Source organism: Podarcis cretensis (assembly GCF_951804945.1).
Source record: "Podarcis cretensis genome assembly, chromosome: Z".
NCBI classification, from domain to species: Eukaryota; Metazoa; Chordata; class Lepidosauria; order Squamata; family Lacertidae; genus Podarcis; species Podarcis cretensis.
The window spans coordinates 47,991,905-48,012,910 of NC_137184.1; the positions used below are offsets into that span (position 1 = coordinate 47,991,905).

Below are 21,006 nucleotides of genomic sequence, written 5' to 3' on the forward strand. Positions count from 1 at the left end.
TTCTAATGCCTTTTCCCTGACAGCCTGGATGTCATCTAGATGGCCATCACTTACATTTCATGCATAACTCTAGGAGGAGGAGCCGGTCCTTATGGTCACCTGAAAATCCACTCCTCACAGTGTGGCAGCACCCACACTTTGGAACTGTCTGCACAATTTTTAGTGACATTTTTGTCCAGATAAGTAGAATGTTGACATGTATTTCAGTCCTGCCTGCTGGCTTTGCCCAATATCAGTAGCCTTCCCATCATCCTCAGGTCACTTGGTTGGGACATAGAGCAGGGCCTTCTCTACTGTGGCACTAAGTTGCAGAACTTTCTCCTAGAACAGCCTTCACCAACTTGGTGTCCTCCAGATGTTTTGCACTGTAGCAACTGATGGGCCTGTTGGAAGACGTAATCCAAAGTATCTAGGGGGCCTCAGGATGGCGAGCTTCGCCTTTTCAGTTTGGCTTGACATTTTATTTTTATTTATTTCATAAAATGTATGTAGCACTTGATTGCAAACACACAGACAAACTCCCTCCAAACTATTTACAAATTTCACTCACATTTAAGCTGTGGCCATTTTTTCCTGCATTACTGAATTTCTACAGGCTTGACTACAATGTTTGGGGAGGGGGGAATTTTAGGGCCAAAAGGCAGCATACAACTAAATATTTTTAAAAAGGGGGGGGAAATCCATCATGGTTGTGGTTGCACAACACATGTACCAAGACATTTTTGTGCCTGAGGCAATAAATAGAGAGAGATGGGGAACCTTTGGTCCTCATGTTGTTGGACTCCAGCACAGCTCCAGCACAGTCAATGGTCAGGGATGAGGGAAGCTGGAATTCAGCAACAGCTGAGCAGCAACAAGCCATTCCCTCACCCTTCAGCCAATACTTCCAATCCCTCTTCAACACCCACCTTTGCCACCAAGTTTATGGGCACATGCTCCTGATCATACTGTCACCCAGCATCAGTTAAGTGTAATTGCACTTTTATCCTGAATAACATTTGAGCAGAATGGTGAAATACATGAGTAAATTATTTGGGCAGGAGCAAGTTTAACTGCCTGGCGGTCATCTTCTCAACTGTCCTGCTTGTGAGCGAAGATACTTTGTGCTATTTGGGAAAAGATGTCTCTGCTCATCCACCCTCATGCACAGAGACTGAACACTGCAAGGTTCAACATCTGCTCCCAAGTTCTTCTTCTTCTGGTCTCAGGAGCTTGAAGGCAAGAGCTGCTTAAATGAAACAGTGGAAAAATTCAGTGCAGCTCAGACTGGGAAGCAGATGTAGCTATGACTGCCTTCCTGCCCCTTCCAGCAAATGAAAAGGTTTTCCAATGTGAAAGTCTCTCCTGAAAATGAGTCACTTAAGGATTCTCTTTTGATGCCGCCCATTCCTTTAGCCTTGCCAACTGACAAAGGATTGGGGCGGGGGGGGGGGAGTGATGCCAGTATGGGTTCAATGACAGATGGGACTGCCTGTCCTTTTCCCCAGATGCATGCCCCCTTTCCATGCTCATTTATTTGTTTGTTTGCCAAGTGCGTGAAGTTACATGTGTGTAAGCTATGGGCTTACTGTACTCCTTTTGCAGACTTAAAAAGGTAAAGGTACCCCTGCCCGTACGGGCCAGTCTTGACAGACTCTGGGGTTGTGCGCCCATCTCACTTAAGAGGCCAGGGGCCAGCGCTGTCCGAAGACACTTCCGAGTCACGTGGCCAGCGTGACATCGCTGCTCTGGCCAGAGCCAGAGCCAGAGCCGCACACGGAAACGCCGTTTACCTTCCCGCTGGTAAGCGGTCCCTATTTATCTACTTGCACCCGGAGGTGCTTTCGAACTGCTAGGTTGGCAGGCGCTGGGACCGAGCAGCGGGAGCGCACCCCGCCGCAGGGATTCGAACCGCCGACCTTTCGATCGGCAAGTCCTAGGCGCTGAGGCTTTAACCCACAGCGTAATGCCCAAAGTGGTGAAACTTCTCCTTTATTTAGGGAGTTTTACTTCCAAACTGATAAGTACTCAAGCCACCCAAACACGTGCCTTATACACCTTTTTTTTATAGAAAAAACAATCGCACAAGAGCGCACAGCCATAATGAAAATGCAACCAGTCAAAAGTCAGGCTCCTTACTAGGCAGCTGCTGACCATTAATGATAGAAGAACAAAACACACATTTGACTACACAAGGATTATGAAAGAGTTTGCATTTTATACATAGATTATGTACATCAGTTTTGGACACGTGGATCTTTTTCATGCTGATTCCAATAGAAAACTATTTACAGAAGAAAACTAAAACAGGACTGTTTTCAATGAACATACACTTGTTGGAAGCTCTAGCAATAAAGTAGTCCTGGAAAAAAGCAAGTGTTGGAAGAGTCATGTACAAGAAGATGAATGGGGCGGTGAAGCATCTTATAGAACATGAACACAAAGTAAATTAAAATGCAACACCAAATGGATATCGAAATATATAGATACACACACAGAGGAAAAAAGTATAGTCCCTGACTGCTTCTCACTACTTTGCTGAAGTTGTACTCAGTTTTGCACACATTTACACTTAAGCAGCTATGTTGATTTGGCTAAAGTTGAAGGGAAGATACAAAATAAATGAATACTGACCAAGTAGTAGATTCAATATTTAAAAATAAGCAACCCCGCCCCCCCAACCACCTCATCCCATTATTTTGTCTTAGTTCTACAGAGTATGCAAGAGTTTGCACTTCTTCCCATTAATCCCATCACAGCCCAACACCCCAGTCTCTTTTGCAGAATGTGTAACACTCACATCTCACACCGTGGTAGCAGCACAGTGCAGTAAGTCTGTCATTCTTCCTACAACACTGCATGGGTTTCAGTAACACAAATGAACTCAGTGGTTTGTAGGTTAAAAGTGCCACCACACTGAGAATTTGGTTTGAACAGGAACACATTCATATGGAGAATGTCGTGTATGAAATGGATCTCAGCAAATCCAGTTGCTGCTTCACCTCGCCAATTTTTGTAGGTTTGTGACAGTTCATTTTTTAAACCCACCCACGCCAAGAAATTAGCAGAGCCTGAATCCCTGGAGATCGCAGGACATTACAAAGTAAGTATTCTATGCACACATGAGTTGTTGGGAAGCATCAAATGGAGACTAATTTGTCTGCAAAAGGCAGCCCCAGGAGAATGATTAAACCTGTGTTCCATGAACAGAAAAAACAGGTTCGTGTAAGAATTGCTGTGCTTGGTGAATTATAAAGTAGTACAAGAAAATAATGTACAACCTCTCTCCTAAATTAAAACACTACAATTTTGTCATTTTGGCAGCCTGGGGGGGGGTGTCCTTTACATATCTATAGATCTTGCACATATTTTTAGTCCTTGTTGGAAGACAGAACATCTTTATGTTAGAGTGAAATTTCATCATTTAAAAATTAATAAAAGATCTCAACACCTACAAAAAGAACTTTCCAAATGAAGGAACAATAAATAGTTATAGGCATACCAAATATTTATTTTAATATACTTCAATAAAACCTGTTAATTGCATTTTAATGCAAAACAAATGGGATGGGGAACTTACAGAGTGTGTAATGCTCCTACCCCCATGTACAATACCAAGTATATTTTACAGGTTTTCTGTATACCTGTGTTAAATGCTGGTGGGTGCATCAGAAAACAGACATTGATATATAATTTATTGTTCACCAATTAGGAGTGGCTTCACAGATACTCTGAATCTAGTTTAATGGCATAATCTAATTATGTCAGCCAGGCCCAAGATTGACAAGTAGGGAGGGAGTGATATTTTAGCAATTCCTAGTGTCCTCCCAGAGACATCACCTTGCCAACAAAGGTCCGTATAGTAAAAGCCATGGTTTTCCCAGTAGTAATGTATGGAAGTGAGAGCTAGACCATAAAGAAGGCTGATCGCCAAATAATTGATGCTTTTGAATTATGGTGCTGGAGGAGACTCTTGAGAGTCCCATGGACTGCAAGAAGATCAAACGTATCCATTCTTAAGGAAATCAGCCCTGAGTGCTCACTGGAAGGACAGATCGTGAAGCTGAGGCTCCAATACTTTGGCCACCTCATGAGAAGAGAAGACTCCCTGGAAAAGACCCTGATGTTGGGAAAGATGGAGGCCACAAGGAGAAGAGGACAACAGAGGACGAGATGGTTGGACAGTGTTCTCGAAGCTACAAACATGAGTCTGACCAAACTGCAGGAGGCAGTGGAAGACAGGAGTGCCTGGCGTGCTCTGGTCCATGGGATCATGAAGAGTCGGACACGACTAAACAACTAAACAACAACAAGTGTCCTCCCAATACTAACATTCTTACTTTGAGGAAAGATCAAACTACTTTGACACTGGTTTAAGTATGCAGTAGAACAGTTTCTCAACCCCCAGGTGTTGTTGGACTACAACTCCCATCATCCCTAACCACTGGTCCTGCAAGCCAGGGATGATGGGAATTGTAGTCCAACAACAGCTGGGGACCCAAGTTTGAGAAACACTGTAGTAGAAAATGCTCTACCTGTCTCTTAACACTGTTTTTGTATATTCCAATGGCTTACTCTGTAGACCAGGTATGAGAAAACTTTGGGCCTCTTGATAGTGCTGGACAGAGATGATGGGAGTTGTTGTTCAGCAGCATCCAAAGGACCAAAGGTTCCCAACCTGCAACACCTTTTTCAAGGCAGGATACTAATACTATTATGGAGGTGATTTAACTGTGAGAAACAGCATTCAAGTTTTATTCAGTCACGTGAAAGATGAATTCAAGACTGTGTTTGTTCAAAGATTCTGTCAGTGGAAGTTTTTGTGTTCAGAAGTGCACAATTGTGCATGGTGGAAGCAAGGAGGTTTGCTCTTATTGGGGAAATGGTAAAAATGTCTTTCTTAAAAATAAAAATGGCCACACCTACCATTATCTTATTATCTAGACCACAGTGCACTCTGAACCTTTAATGTGCAGAATTTTGCAGCATGCCAATTTTTGGCAAATGAGCAAAATGAGAATCCTGGAGAAGTTAGAGCTCCACAAAAGTAATGGGCTTAGATGTATTGCTTGGTTTGCTTATGAAAAGGGGGTTAATATTCTAGGCTAGGACCCAAAACTCCACATTAATACAGTGACTGAGACTCTCATCCCCCACTTCAAACCAAACCATTTTCGAAACCAAGAGGAATGTCACTAGTTGTTTGACTTACAGCCTGGGTATACAAATCACCATCTGAAGGACAAGGGCCTGGATTTTATTTATTTGCAATTAAGAACAAAAGAGAATAAACACTTTCAAGAACAAGAGAAAGGATAGGAGTGAGTGGAGGAGGAGGAGTGAGCTGTGACATATCAAAACAGAATCCACTTTTGTACATTGTGGTGTTTGAGTGCTGCATGGTGGAATGCCTAAAAATCTTGAGGTCTGGGCTCCTTCTGAATCCAACTGCACCCAACATCACACCAGCTTTTTCTATTAAACTGTGCTAAGGTGATTTTATATTTCACAAAATCTACAAAAATGATATTTATCTTTTCTTTCTTGTAACAGACTGAAATTAAACCTTAAAAGGTTTTCAAAGCTAACATTAACTAAAAATACAATTATGGGGGAAACTGTGAAAGGAAAGGTCTAATCTACAACAAATCATGCTCTATTTAAAAGCTTCATGAAACAGTTTAGTGTGCTTTTTATTTGGCTCAAGGATGCCATCTACAAGGCCTGCCTTAGGCTCACAACACACGCTTGGAGGGAGGAAGAAAAAGCAGCTAGTCACAAAGTTCACTTTGCACATATGTTGTGAAAGCATTCAAGACCCCCTGTACCCCTTTTGCCCCACACTACAAATTTAACCTAGTAACTATTATGTGGTACTGCAGCCGACAGCAATTCAACAGGGAGTTCCTTGGGTAGTGGAGAGTTAAGAACAAAGAAGTATGTTTTATCATTTGGACAAGGAAGAAGAATTTAGTTTATTTGAAAATTGCAGACACACAGCTCAAAAATGAGAAAAGAGTCTGGCTTTTTCCATTTAAATAAATAAATGTATACAGTCATACCTCATGTTGCGTCTGCTTCAGGTTACGTCTTTTCAAGTTGCATCCTGTGGCAACCCGGAAGTACCAGAACAGTTACTTCTGGGTTTTGCCGCTTGAGCATGCGCAGAAGTGCTAAATCGCACTGTGCATGTGTGCAAACGCTGCGCTTCTGGATGTGAACGCTTTGAGTTGCGGATGTGCCTCCAGGACGGATTATGTCCACAACTTGACGCAAAAATCCATACATAACAAAGAATCAGCAATGGGTTGGGACTCTTCCACTGTACAGTGAAGTAATTAAATGAAAGGTTAATTTCAAAGACATGGTAATTTATCTCATTTCTACCATTCTCATCACACTGTAGAGCAAAAGGGGGAAAGTTACGGGAACACCCATTGTGGCACTGATGGATTTGTCTCCAAGGCCTGTAAATAGGGCACAGAATAGCTTCTAAAATGATGGGGAGTACAGATACAGATGGACTGATTATAAGAGGTGTAATCTCTTACTAGCCGGGGTGTGTGGTGTCATAATGGACCTGCTGCATGAACTGTGGCTCTAGTACAAAGGGGTAGTGGGGGGGGGGTGTACAGGAAAAGAGGAGCTACCATCTTGCCTTATGATGCATGACCATGCATTGCTGCTGCCAGGATGTAGCAATCCCCTTCCTCCTTTTCACCCTGTGCCCAGCAGCTGTTCTTTCCCCCAACTCAACACTTTTGTTACAACAGAAATAGAGGGAAAGGGAGAACAGCAAATAACATGGGGGAACAGGAATCTCTACTTGCCCCTCACAAGCAAGCAAGCAAGCAAGCAAGCAAACAAACAAACAAACAAACCTGATTTGCAGCTTTAGGATTACTGACCACACAGTGCAGAGGGAACAGCTCAATGCCCTGAACCAGCCAGCTGCCCAACGCTTTTGTAAATATTGCAAAATAGAGCTTCTTTAGGGCTCAGTTTCACTACTCCGTAGTAACAGAAGTCAGGAGCAAGATGTAAAGTCCTGACAAGTCACAATATAAACCTGAGATTTATTTATTTGGCAGTTTTACCTCAACATCCTTAACTCACAAGCTCCTGTACGACTCCCATTTAAATCACGCCATATGTCACTGTTAAGTGTCAGACAATGAAAATAATTTAAAGAAAGTGGCATCCATTGTCCAACAATACATTGAAAAAATGATTAAGTATCAAATTAAATAGGATAAATAAAAGCATATTTACATTTTTTTTCTTTAGAAAACCAAACCTAATAAATTCAAACTGTGCAAACTGAAGAACATCCAACACTCAGATGTTAGTCCTTTAAACTTTACGTTACCAATCTTACAAAAACCTAATATTTAAAAATACACATTGCATCTATTGAGACACAAAGAAATTGCAAAGAAGTTTAAGACTAGTAAAAGAGTTATCACAGGCACTTCACATGTAAACAATCTACAGTACAACTGAAAAAAAATATTTTGGCACCAACCTAGAATACTGAAAAACCCACATAAAACTTGTCCTTTATACTGTATCTTATTCTGCCACCACCATCATCAATATCATCAATATCAACATCATCATCATCATCATCCGCCCAACTAAAATACGGGAGATGGTACAACAGCAAGAAGTGCAAGAAATTAGGGACACAATCTTCTGGAAACTGGAAAAAAATGCATCACATGATTTATCATCCAGATTTCTCACACCATGCTGCAGTGATTCTTTTGTTGTTGTTGTTGAAAAAAATGTACATAAAATAATTTTAGACTTTTTAATGGAAATGTGATTAAGAGCTGCTATGCATATTATATTTTTAGCGTGGCCCCATAATGCACACACTAAAACCATAATATATGCAAGACAGCATTGCACATTTTTCGAAATGCATCCATGACAAATAACCAGCAACGGGTTGGGACTCTTTGCCATATAAAAATCTCCAAAGCTCTATGTTTCTTGTTCATTATAAAACGTGTGCAGCAAACCTAGGAGACAGCCTAACACAGTGTAGCATAAAATAAGAAAAAGAAATAATGAAATATTAATAAGAGAACTCAGAATGTGTACTACCTTGAAAAAGAGATTTTGATAATCTCAAAATCCCTTATAGCTCTGGATTAAGCAAGCAAGCAGTACAATTCTTTACCATACTGGAAAACTGTCAGTTTAACATAAACATATGTTTAAAGTAAGGCGCGGTCTACAGGTGAAACTCAAAAAATTAGAATATCTTGGAAAAGTTTGTTTATTTCAGTAATTCAACTTAAAAGGTGAAACTAATATATGAGATAGACTCATGACATGCAAAGTGAGATAATGTCAAGCCTTTATTTGTTATAATTGTGATGATTATGGCATACAGTTGAGGAAAACCCCAAATTAACAATCTCAGAAAATTAGAATATTAAATGAAATCAGCAAAACAAGGATTGCAAATAGAGCAATATTGGACCTCTGAGAAGTAGAAGCATGCATAATGTACTCAGTACTTGGTTTGGGCCCCTTTTGCATCAATTACTGCCTCAATGCGGCGTGGCATGGATGCTATCAGCCTGTGGCACTGCTGAGGTGTTATGGAAGACCAGGAAGCTTCAATAGCAGCCTTCAGCTCTTCTGAATTGCTCGGCCTCATGTCTCTCATCTTTCTCTATGGGGTTCAGGTCAGGCGAGTTTGCTGGCCAATCAAGCACAGTAATCCCATGGGCACTGAACCAGGTTTTGGTATTTTGGCAGTGTGGGCAGGTGCCAAGACCTGCTGGAAAATGAAGTCAGTATCCCCATAAAGCTTGTCTGCGGAAGGAAGTATGAAGTGCTCCAAAATCTCCTGGTAGATGGTTGCGTTGACCCTGGACTTAATGAAGCACAGTGGACCAACACCAACCGATGACATGGCTACCCAAATCAACACAGACTGTGGAAACTTCACACTTGACTTCAAGCATCTGGCACTGTGTGCCTCCCCATTCCTCCAGACTCTGGGTCCTTGATTTACAAATGAGATGCAAAAGTTGTTCTCATCAGAAAAGAGGACTTGGGACCACTGACCACTGAGCAACAGACCAGTTCTTTTCTTTTCTTTTTTAGCCCAGGTAAGACGCTTCTGATGTTGTTTCTTGTTCAGGAGTGGCTTGACAAGAGGAATACGACATTTGAAGCCCATCTGCAGGATCCGTCTGTGTGTGGTGGCTCTTGATGCGCTAACTCCAGCCTCAGTCCACTCCTTGTGAAAGTCTGAATGGTCTTTTCCTGACAATCCTCTCCAGGCTGCGGTCATCCCTGCTGCTTGTGCACCTTTTTCTTCCACACTTTCCCCTTTCGTATAACTTTCCATTAATGTGCTTCAATACAGCACTTTGGGAACATCCAACTTCTTCTGCAATTACCTCTCCTTATGGAGAGTCTCAATGATGGCTTTCTGCACAACTGTCAGGTCAGCAGCCTTCCCCATGATTGTGCTTCCTACTGAACCAGACTGAGAGACCATTTAAAGGCTCAGGAACCCATTGCAGGTGTTATGGATTGAATAGCTACTGCACCTTTTCACAATATTTAATTTCTGAGATTGTTAATTTGGGGTTTTCATCAGCTGTACACCATAATCATCACAATTATAACAAATAAAGGCTTGACATATCTCACTTTGCATGTCATGAGTCTATCTCATATATTAGTTTCACCTTTTAAGTTGAATTACTGAAACAAATGAACTTTTCCACGATATTCTAATTTTTCGAGTTTCACCTGTACAATATCTGGCCTGCAATCACTTCTGATGGCTTAGGGTGTTCCTCTGAAGGAAGCTGAACTGGAATCAATCCACATCAACACACATCATGGCAACATGTTGGTTCTCTGAGTGTCCTGTTACAGGCAGGAAAGCTGTGATGCTTTAGATGAAGGTATTTCAAGAAGAGCTTGAACAGTAACTCCAACTTTCACAAGGCCCCTTTCTTCCAAAATGTGATGGGGCAGGCAAAGTCTTTCCTAGGAAAGAAAATGACTTTTCAGTATGGTTTGTTGCTATTAATGCCCACACAGACATCCTAACTTTCCAGAATAGCAATTTACTCAAATGTCCTACTTCCTCGGGGATTGGGAACCTCTGGTCCACACCCAGATACAGCCCATGGAGGCTTCTCTTCCAGCCCTTCCTCCTACTGGAACAAGTTAAAGACATTCCTCCTCTCCCTCCCACAATTGTTCATACTTTGAAGAAAGGCCTGCCCCCAGCAGTTGTTGAACTACAACTCCCATCATCCCTAGCTTGCAGGACCAGTGGTCAGGGATGATGGGAGTTGTAGTCCAACAACAGCTGAGACCCACGTTTGAGGAACATTGGACTAATGTATCTTGTATGAGTCTGTTTTATTAACAAGTTTTCCCAGCTTATACTAATCAACAGCAAATTCTTCATCATTTGAACAGGTCGTCACCCCCAAACCTATAAAGCTACACTATTGCTGAGGTTTGCTCAAGTGCGATGGGGAAACCTGTGGCCCTCCAAATGATATTGGACTCCCAATTCCTATCAGTCTCAGGCAAAATGACCAGTGGCCCAGGTTCACCCCCTGGCATTTCCAGGTAGGGTTGGAAGACTTAAGTGTGAAATCCTGGAGAGCCATTGCCAATCAGTAAAGTAAGTACTGAGCTATATGGACCACTGGTCAGAGTCCTGGGAAGGCAGATTTTGGAAAAGGGATGACAACATCCCTTTCCCAAAAGATCTAGCAAAAGCTAAGCTGATCTGGTTGGTCAATCAGAAAATAATTTCAGCATTTTTACCTGTGGCACACCTAGTTTTTTGCAAGCATCAAGGAAGTTTTCAACATTTCTTCGGCACTTTGCCATACTGAGTTTAGGCTGTTAAGAGGGAGATACAGCTGTCATTATTCATATTTTTGCAAAGACCTTGAAGCTTTACATTACAAATATACAATAGCAGAAGCTCTGATCACTTAAAACAGTGGTCTTCAACCAGTGTGCAGCAGCACCCTGGAGTACCTTGAATGATGGTCAGGGATGCTGTGGGCAACACTGGTCTCTGTCCCTCTTTCCTTCCCTCCCTTCTCTGATGCCCTCTCGCGTCTCTGCCTACCAAAGGCTTGCACAGCTTTTTACTGCAGCAGCCCTGGCTATAAGCTCTGCAGGCAAACTCTGGGAGGCACCTCTCTTTGGGGCGGGGGGGGGCACCGACTCAGAGACCAGGTACGGCAGCAGTGGCTGCTCGGAGGGCTGCCAGCTCTGCAGGCAAGGAGTGGTGTAACTGGGCTCCTGAGCCCGACAGGGGAGCCACAGAATGTAGTTGGTCAAGGGAGCCATGGACTCAAAAAGGTTGAAAACATCTGTCTTAAATTATCACTTAAAGCAACTGATCTTAACACACAAGGTTATAAGGAGGCTTACATAAATGCATTGTGAAGGGATGTAAAAAAGGGGAATGGCCATGTCTGTTTTGAGAATAGATGGTTTACTCACCACAGCTGGTGATGGGACATGAATACTGGCAACAGATCGAGGTCTTATATGATTGGCTAAATGGCACAGAACCACCCCATCCATTAATGCTGCTCCAATGTCATCTGGCAAACTGACCTTCAATCGCGACTCTAGATTCTAGGAAAATAAGAGAGTACAATAAGGATAATGCTCATTTCAAGGCCACTTTAAAAGAAGCCAGGTTTCATATTTTCTGTGTGTATTATTTAACTAAACACATTCAAATGACATGAACGTTAACTCTGCAAACCAAGGAATTCATTTCAGACAGAATAAAATTACATTGCGCAGCTGCTTTATTTGTTCTCTCTCTTCCCTTAAGTGCTCCATTTTCCTCCTCATTGTGAATCCGGGGTCTGCGGCACTGTAGTCCTGGCGAGAGCGGCCAAAAGCTGCAAATGGAACGAGGAAAATCTGAGGAGGTTTTGTTTCCTTAACTGCACTGTTCACAAGAGTCACTACCAGCAAGACAAAAAGCCACTGATATTAAAACTAATCTCAGTGAAACGTTCCTGTACCACTTGATGACTTGAATCAGAAAATAGCTTTCTGTTGGATACCTGGATGAAGAACACTCTGGATTTATGCAAATCAACAGAAATCAAGCATACTGCTGACAGTGTGGTGAAGCATATACAATTCCAGTTGTGTAAATGGATTCTGACTTGGGCTCAAACAAGCATATAAACTACTTTGTCCCAAGAGAGATCATTACTCCATCTGGCCCAGGACTAGCTACTTCAAAAATAGCTCTCCAAGATCTCACAGTGGGGCTTGGAAATATGTCTGCCTGGGAGGGATTTTACTAGTGAAGGAGGAGATTGCAAAGCAAGGGCTCTGCAACACCAAGGCTCAACTCATATCTAGCCCCCCCCCCCCCATCCACTCATCCAGAGGTCCCAGTCTATAATTTTTTTGGGGGGGGGGCTGCTTTGGTTCAGGGTGATGCCCAACTAAGTCAAGCTTAAAAGCAGACTCAGGGACATCAAGCCACAGCAACTACCGTATTTTTCGCTCTATAACACGCACCAGACCATAACACACACGTAGTTTTTAGAGGAGGAAAACAAGAAAAAAAATATTCTAAACGAAATAGTGGATATATGATTTTTGTGGTTCATGCTGTGGCCACAGACATGTGATCTGACAGTGAGTTTGGAGTAGCCCAATGCAAAAATCCTGAGGATCCATGTGGCTCCATGCTTTGTAACCACGGAGGAGGGAAGGAAGGGGAACCATGGATCCTCTGCTCACGACTACAGCAGATCCCCCCCGCCACCCGCAGGCATTCACTCCATAACACGCACAGACATTTCCCCTTACTTTCTAGGAGGAAAAAAGTGAGTGTTATGGTGCAAAAAATACGGTAATTTTAATGGGTCAACTGAGCTAGATACAATCAAATAACCTTTGCTAGTTTTGTTTAATCTGCATATGACTATTCACATCCTCCCTAACCACCTCTGTGTGATTCTCTGCTGAAAAATCACCTTCTATTGTGACTATTTGATTCTCTACAGCAGTTTGTGAAGGACTTCTCATGCAATTTCAGCATATGTGAAAATATATGAATTATATATCCCAGCTTCTAAGAAACCCACAGCAAGACTGATAAGAGCAATTCTATCCTTTTGCCACCTCCAAAATAACCTCTTTTCCATGCATCCCTTAGATGTTCAGTATGTGTGGAATGGTGCTTACCTGATCTGGGCTTCAGTCCAAAAGGACCATGAGAATTGCCATCAGCCCTTTCATAATCCTAGGGGTGGGGGGGGAGAAGGGGGATGTCAGAAGGCCCCAAAACATAACTAAAGTCACACAGAAGATTGTTTTCATGTGGCAAGTACATAGTCTTCCTTGACAGAAAGGGGGAAATGTTTTATTTTTTAAAAAATTTAGCTCAATTATAATACTGTATTTTGGGAGATGCTACACCAAGATTGCTCACTCCTTTCTCTCTTCTTTGCATGCGTAACAAACATTGGCTGTTGCCAGGGGAAGCCCCAAGGAAATGAACTGGGCTTATACAGGAGAATCTTTTCTTTGGAACACAAGCAACACTTAAAACATGAATTCATCATTAATTAATTCAATAATTATTATTTTTTGGTCATGAAAATAGGATATACCTTAAGCAGTTAGAAGCTTACTTTTCTGTCATACATTATAGGTACTGTATAATATACTCCAGATAATTCTTCAAAAGAACTGTCTTTGTACAGTATTCTCTAATTTAGCAAAGAACGGCATATTTCATGTGAGTTCCATGCAGCGGTGTTAACAGGTAGTGAAAAACACACTGACACAAACAGACTTGTACCTCAGATGACACAGGAGACTGTGGGGACACATTAGTATTATCACTGTCTTGCTAAAAAGAAACCAAAAAGATGGAATTATAAAATGAAAAATATGTTTTTAAATAAAAAAATGCATGATTATGAACATGTATGATATACAAGTATTCTTACACATAGATGTATGATTAAACATGTGTATGCACACAGCAACAACTAAGACATGGCTGCTCAGCAGTTTCACAATGAAGCATTTGGGAAGTTTCTGAACCTTGGTCCTTCTGCAAGCGGAACAGTGTGCCATTTTTAATACTGCATTTATGGCGCTGAACTCAGGAAACTGTCTGCTGGAGAGTTCAAACTGGATGCCATGGCCAGCTGGAGAAAGCAAAGAACTAAGCACAAAGCTAACAATGGGAAGCCCTAGTATTCACTGGGGAGTGTGGTCAACATCTACATTAAAGCTATTAACTGTCATTAAATGGTCAGATATAGAAGTCTGTATGAGCTTTTTTTGTATGAGCTTTTTAAAAAAATGATATCTGGTTTCTTAATCTTTCTAAATTCCCACTGGAGTTTGCCCCTGAGGCATCCACCAACCCCCTTAAGTTGAAGAACACAGCATATCTGGTGAAAAAACTTCTTAAGTGATTAAAAACTAGGTGTTATTTGGGAAGCTTCAACAGTATAAAGACAGAGGGGAGTGGGGAGTTGGGACACACACACACACACACACACACACACACGATTCAGTTGCACTAGGAATTCTGCCAGTGAACTTCTAAGTAGAAACTATGACCTGGACACTTCTGCATTCAGGCAATGACTGGGTTCATCACATTTTCCCATTTCATCACATTTTGCCCAATTTGAATTAACATTTCAGTCAAAGACCCGAAGCAAAACAATTCCTGCAGCGCATGTGTTTGGTTGCCTTGCTTTCCTCTCCTTTTTACCCCCTTTTAAAACCACTTTGTCACAGAATTTATTTATTTTTAAATCAAGGCTTTGAGAAAACCAAAGATCCCACTGGTCCCTGCATTCCAGAATACCCCCTCTTTCAAAACAACAAAGCTGATTCAAATAAAAACTGCTAGAAATGAAAAGCCTAATACAAAGCAGCACCTAAAAAAATTAACATTACCAGCATGCACTGACACTGTTAATCACTTAGTGGAGATGGCAGTGACAATGAGAGAAGCAATAAGGGAAAAAAGTGGGGGAGACCCTAAACTCCATGCGAAGTTCAAGGAACTGAGCCTCAACACTTTAGAAGCTCATGTTGACAGACACCATGGAAACAAAGCATCAAGGTACCCTACACTGGACAGGGTGAATTCCATCTTTACAAGCAGCATCGGCTTCCCAGAGGTTCAGAAGTTTTGTACATGAGCCTAAAGTAACGTTACAGCCAACTGGATCAGCACACGTTCCAATTCCTTATGTAGTTGGCTTCTTATCACAGTGCTAACTCACCTCATCATTTTCATTGCCACTTGAACTCTTCCGGGAAGACTTGTACTAAAAGGCAAACAGTTTGTTTTAAACAGCTATTTATAGCATATCATTTATGTTATGTTGCCAGAATCCACTCCTTAGCTGTGCTGCTGCCTTCTGGACCTGTGGCCACAGTTCATGCCTTTTCATGCTGTCCACAATGTCAAAAGTCTCATGGGCATTTTAGGGTGGCAACTGACAATTCTTGTGTTTGAGTGGGCTGAATCCTGCCCACGGGTTAATGATCCCCAGCTTAAATCTTCAAGTACAACAAAACATATTGCATGTTCTAAGCAAAAAGAAACTGAAGAACATATATTTTACTTCCTTCCATATTGCAAATGTCTTTTACAAAGCCACAGCATGGTATGTGTTTCTTCTCCATGATGTACTCAAAACTGGATTTTGAGGAAGCTAGTTTAGCAACTGCCTTTCTGTAAAATTACTATTTCCAGAACAAAACTGTTTAAGGGTTTGGTGGGGGACTTGTGGTCTTCCAGGTGTTGCTGGACTACAACTCCCATTATCCCTAATATTTTCAATATTGTGATATATCAATGGAAACTGCTACTACTTAAAGTGATAACTGATGATATTATCAATCACCTCATGGTGACTTTCAACAGCAGGAAAGCCAAAATGCATCCCAACAAGACTTTTGGTTTTGGGCTTGGTTACCAAATGGTGGTATTCAGGACAATCCAAAGTATGGCAATGAGTCATAGTGCATACAAATAATCTGAGACTGTCAAACTGCCAGCAGGCCTGCTAGGAGACACAAGCGGCAGCAGCCTGAGGATGGCAGAATCAACAATGGCAGTGGCAGCCTGCAAGGCCTTGTGGTGGTGATGGCAGTAGTGGTGGCAGCCTGCAAGGCCTTGCAGCAGTGGCAAAAGCGGTGATGGCCTGTAAGGCCTTGTCGTGGTGGTCACAGCCCCCTTTTTAGAACCTAACTTCGAAGCTGCATGGATTGGGGAGGGGGAGAATTCTGAAGCAGCTATGTGACCATTTAAACCGCAAATATCAATCAAATACCGATTTAAAATATAGTTTGCTTTGAAGTGTGACACTGTATTGCGCTTGTCTTACTGTACATCCCGGAATTTTTAAGCGTCATGAGTGAAACATCTGACAAAGTCAGCTTCATAATGGAAGACATTCTATATTTCAATCCAACTTGAAGCTTCGCACAGAAACCTCAGTTATGCCCACTGGGTTCCAAGGGAAAGTCTTCTATCCTCAGAAAGCAGGCAGTGCCCTCTGGTGGTGAACTCTTACTTTCAAATTTAAGCTGTGTTTCTGGTTCTAGAGTTCAACACAAAGTCAAAGGGAAATGCCAGCAAGTTGAAAGATTTGGGAAATCCTAACAGCAGAAGTAATTTTCCCCATCCTGCCATCAGCATAAATTTTATTTATTTTAGATAGCCTGGAAGAAAGACAGGTGCTTGGAGTCTCGTACCAATATGGGAATACAGCTGAAGAGTATGGTTAAGCAGACATTCTAAAATACCCAGTCCAGTATAAAAGGCAAGGCATTGCTCCAACAGCTAATGTCATTGCTATGCCTCATTTTGTAATGGAAATAATTAAAGACATAGTCATGGATGTGGTTGCAGGTTAGTACAAACAGCAAATACTGGATACTTCCTGAAAAGGACTAGGCACATTTATAGAGAAGATTTGCTGATAATTATAAGAGCCTTGCAAATATGCACAGAGAGGTTACTAGATTGCTGGGAGAGGAAGGATGTGAGGAGGCAGGCAAAGCTATAGCCTTTCCGATGTAGCAAGAGCATTTTCTTGCAGTGCAATACTGAAATCACTAGACCCTAGAGCATAATCCTGCTCAAACTCTTTTTGCACGCTTTCAGCCTCTTCTCTTCTTCTTCTCTTCCATAATTTGCATCAACTTTTAAAAAAGAGAGTTTGATATCAACCACTGTCTGAGGTTCAAATAAGTCAAATTAGGCTTTTGTTATATGCTTTGAATGGACTAAGATGGAAGTTGACACTGAAGTAAGACTGAACTTCAGCTGTTTTTAAAAAGAGTAGTTTTGTATTTAGATTGTGTGCATGTGAGAAATTGGCTATTTAGGAACACTTTGTGTGAAGAGTTGCAATCTCTTTAAATTATACCAAATTTCAAGTGAGAGGATGGAGTCTGGGGGAAGAATTTTTGTTCACTGAATGAATTTTCTTCCAGCATACTCAATTTGTACAAAGCAATGTCAATCACACAGCACTTAGCTACATAAAGTGCTTTTCAGCACTTCCTGTAACAACCATGCAAAATTGCTCTTTATTTTCATTTTATTCAGTAAGGAAATCAAGGGTCTCAGTGGATCTAGGCTTTTGACCTCAGTCTGCAAGCACAGCTAGACACAACAGATATTTTCCTTGTATATCCTCCAAATGCCTACTGACTTAAAACAGAAAAGCTAGGAAAACACTAATTCACGGTAAAGCAACCCTCACAGGCTAAACATGCAACATGAAATAATGCATGAAACCAAATAGTATTTGACACCTTGAGCTGTCATTCAACAACAACATGCTGTTGAGGGGGAAAATTCTATTTCAGTTGTCCCTTGCCAAAAGGTATGGCCAGGGTGATACCTTAACCTAGGCTTTCCTTTTTTATATATAATAAATCTTAATTTTTGTAGAGATACTCAGGCGGCTAATCAGATTAAGCATCAAATTTGCCACCATAAAGGAACAACATACCTTGAAATATTCTTTTCTGATTTGCTTGCTCCGCCTCCTCTCCTCATTTTGCCAGATAACTGGCTGCATGTCCGGCCAGTGTTGCTCGTCTGGGTGGTCCTTCCGATCCTCCAGTGACTGAAATAAGTAGCTTCGTAAGACAAGAAATTCCACTCTGACCTTCCAGCAAGCAGTTCAGATTAAATTACCTACTGTACCGTATTCTTCGCTCGATAACACGCACCTGACCATAACACGCACATAGTTTTTAGAGGAGGAAAACAAGGGGGGAAAAATTCTGAATGAAACAGTGGATGTATCATTTTTGTGCTTCATGCTGTGGCCACAGACATGTGATTTGACGGTGAGTTTGGGGTAGCCCAATGCAAAAATCCTGAGAATCCATGTGGATCTGTGCTTTGTAACCACGTTTTTGCACCACTGTGGCCCCAGGCAACAGTGGGTGCATGATTTTTTTGGTGCAGGCTATAGCCATGGACATGCTATGTGATCTGATGGTGAATTTGGGGTGACCCAATGCAAAGATCCTGAGGATCCATGTGGATCCGTGCTTTGTAACCACGTTTTAAGTGGGGAGGGAAGGAAAAACACAGAAGGGGCAAGGAGCACGAGAGGGGTGTGCGGAGAAGCAGCTGGCTAACAATGCAGGAGAGGGGTTTAACGGGAGGGAGGAAAGGAAGGCAAAAGTTCCCCCCCCCACCCAAGCCAACCCTCTTTCTCTCTCTCTCCCACCTGCATGTTTTCCGGCTGCCTGCGAGTCCCTAGAATGCTGGACGCAGAAGCAGCAGCACCAGAGCACGGATAGGAGGAGGTGGTGGCTGTCGGCTGCGCTCCTAGCCGACGGAACCTGAGCCGGGTGGGCTGGAGCCTGCGTGCAGTGTGACTAAGAAGGAATTAGAAGGAAGGAAGTGATCCTTTCCTTTCCCCTCTGCTTGCCAGGAGGGAAGGGATTTCCCTGCTCTTTGTTGCGTTTGAGCAAACACAGCAACCGAAAACAGAAGAGGGTGGGCAGTAAGACCCTGAGGCAGAATGCAGGAAAGCAGCAACCTCCTCTCTTTAGCCTTCCCTCCTCCGCGCGATCTGATTTTTGCCCTTGTACTCGGGCCAGTCGGCTCTAGGGACCACATATTCGCTCAATAACACGCACAGACATTTCCCCTTACTTTTTAGGAGAAAAAATGTGTTATGTAGATAAAAATACGGTATATCCTGGTCCTCAGAGTAGTCTGCTGGAACCACCCCCAATGAAAAAATAAGTAGGGGCTCCCCAAACCAGGGATGTGGAACCTTTTTCACAGTCAAAGGTCACATTTTTTCATGGGCCGCCTTCAAGTGGCTAAGTGCCAGTAGGGTTTGGGGCAACAGATGCATAATAGGCTACAGGTCAGTCATGCAAAAGTCAGAGGTTCCTACACAGGCTTGGAGGGTCACATACGGTCCCTGATCTCGAGGATCCCCGCTCCTGTCCTAAACAAAGAGCTCTGAAAATCAGAGAAGAGTTTACTGGCTGCACAGCTAGATTCACTCCTCATTACTTCTTACTTAGGGCATTGTAAACTTGCTGATCAGAACAATGAAGATGTTCCTACTTCCAGTCAAGAAACTGAATTACATTTGGTACCAACTTTTTTGTTTAAGATAACAGTACCATGTGTAAAAAGTTACTGAGAGGAAAGTAGAAGGGTAGAGTAAGAAAATGACTATTAAAATATTACAGTGGCCACTAATTTTCCCATTTAGTCTAAATTATTGTCATTATGTTTCCATTTAAGTAGCCTTGCAGTTGGGTACAGGACATACAAGAGAATGTAGTGAAAAATACCCGAAGACTGATGCACACAACTACCTCATTCAGGCACAGCACTAAACTATGCTTTATACTAAAATTTTGTATTACATGAATGAACCTGAGTGACCCTGAGGTTAACATATTCCATTACCTATCAACTCTTTTGATGTGGCCATTCTGCTTCCATTTTTAATTAACCAGAGTTTAGCATTATATCTGAATATGGACAAACTGTGATTAAACTGTGGGATACTCAAACAAGCCAGTTTCAAATTCTGGTTCATGAAGCTGGCTTATTTCAATAAACCGCTACACTTGATCTTAGCCAGAAGGCTGAGAAGTGATAAATGGTCATAAGATTAACCACATTATGCTATGGGGATTATGCTAAATTGTGTTTAGCTGAACACATGTGTGAAAGCTTTCTATCTCCTCATGGCTAAATAATGCCAACCAGGTTGCCACATGTTGTTATGAACTTCCATGTTTCTGGAATAAGCAAGCCATTCATGTGTATGACTCATGCCTCAAGTATCTGAAAGACTGCTTCCTTCCCTACACTCTCCTGGGTGCCAAGATCAGCAAAAGGGGCCCTCTTGATAGTTCCTATGCCCTCAGAGGCTTGGGTAGGCCCAGGAAAGGGCATTATCTGTGATGTCCCCTAAACTGCAGAGCTCCTTCCCAGCAGAGGTGTGTCTGACACATTCATTATACAGTTTCCGAGGAATACTGAAGTCGCACTTCTTTACCCTGTATTCTATTAAAATTTATAGCCAAATAACCAGAAAAAGGAGTGTTTAGAGTACCAATCAGGTGTCATCTTGTTTTGACACAATTTTGGCTACTAGTGTATATGCTGGAAGACACCCAGAGTGGCTGGGGCAACCCAGTCACATGGACAGGGTACAAATAAAAAATTATTATTATTATTATTATTATTATTATTATTATTATTATTATTATCATCATCATTATTACCTCCTGCCCTGGGACCTTAAGGTAAAGTGTGGGTTGATAATGGTGATGGTAATAATAATAATAGCAGCAATTCCTCATGCGTCTGTTTCACTACACCATGGAAGAGAAAGTTCTTCATTAATGGGGGGAAATGGCCTGATACATTTGTCAAGGCAGTTTATCAAAAGGTTTGCACCTGGAGAAAGCAGGTTAAAAGTGCAA

The 21,006-nt window shown here is 42.0% G+C and overlaps 1 protein-coding gene across 4 annotated transcripts in view; it reads right to left on the bottom strand.

Annotated features, from left to right (window-relative positions):
• Positions 1 to 7,025: 7,025 nt before the first annotated feature.
• Positions 7,026 to 21,006, bottom strand: part of LRCH2 (leucine rich repeats and calponin homology domain containing 2) — a 59,229-nt gene continuing 45,248 nt past the window's right edge. For 2 of the 4 annotated variants that reach the window (XM_079962727.1, XM_079962729.1), the window contains 8 exons: positions 18,039 to 18,155; positions 15,291 to 15,335; positions 13,838 to 13,888; positions 13,219 to 13,276; positions 11,800 to 11,909; positions 11,497 to 11,634; positions 10,804 to 10,881; positions 7,026 to 10,005 (listed from right to left, as the gene is read on the bottom strand). In XM_079962727.1, coding sequence (XP_079818853.1) covers positions 9,886 to 10,005; positions 10,804 to 10,881; positions 11,497 to 11,634; positions 11,800 to 11,909; positions 13,219 to 13,276; positions 13,838 to 13,888; positions 15,291 to 15,335; positions 18,039 to 18,155 — 717 coding nt within the window. In that variant the 3' untranslated portion in view covers positions 7,026 to 9,885. The remainder of the gene's footprint in view (positions 10,006 to 10,803; positions 10,882 to 11,496; positions 11,635 to 11,799; positions 11,910 to 13,218; positions 13,277 to 13,837; positions 13,889 to 15,290; positions 15,336 to 18,038; positions 18,156 to 21,006) is intronic. The other 2 variants (XM_079962728.1, XM_079962730.1) reach the window with 1 other exon arrangement.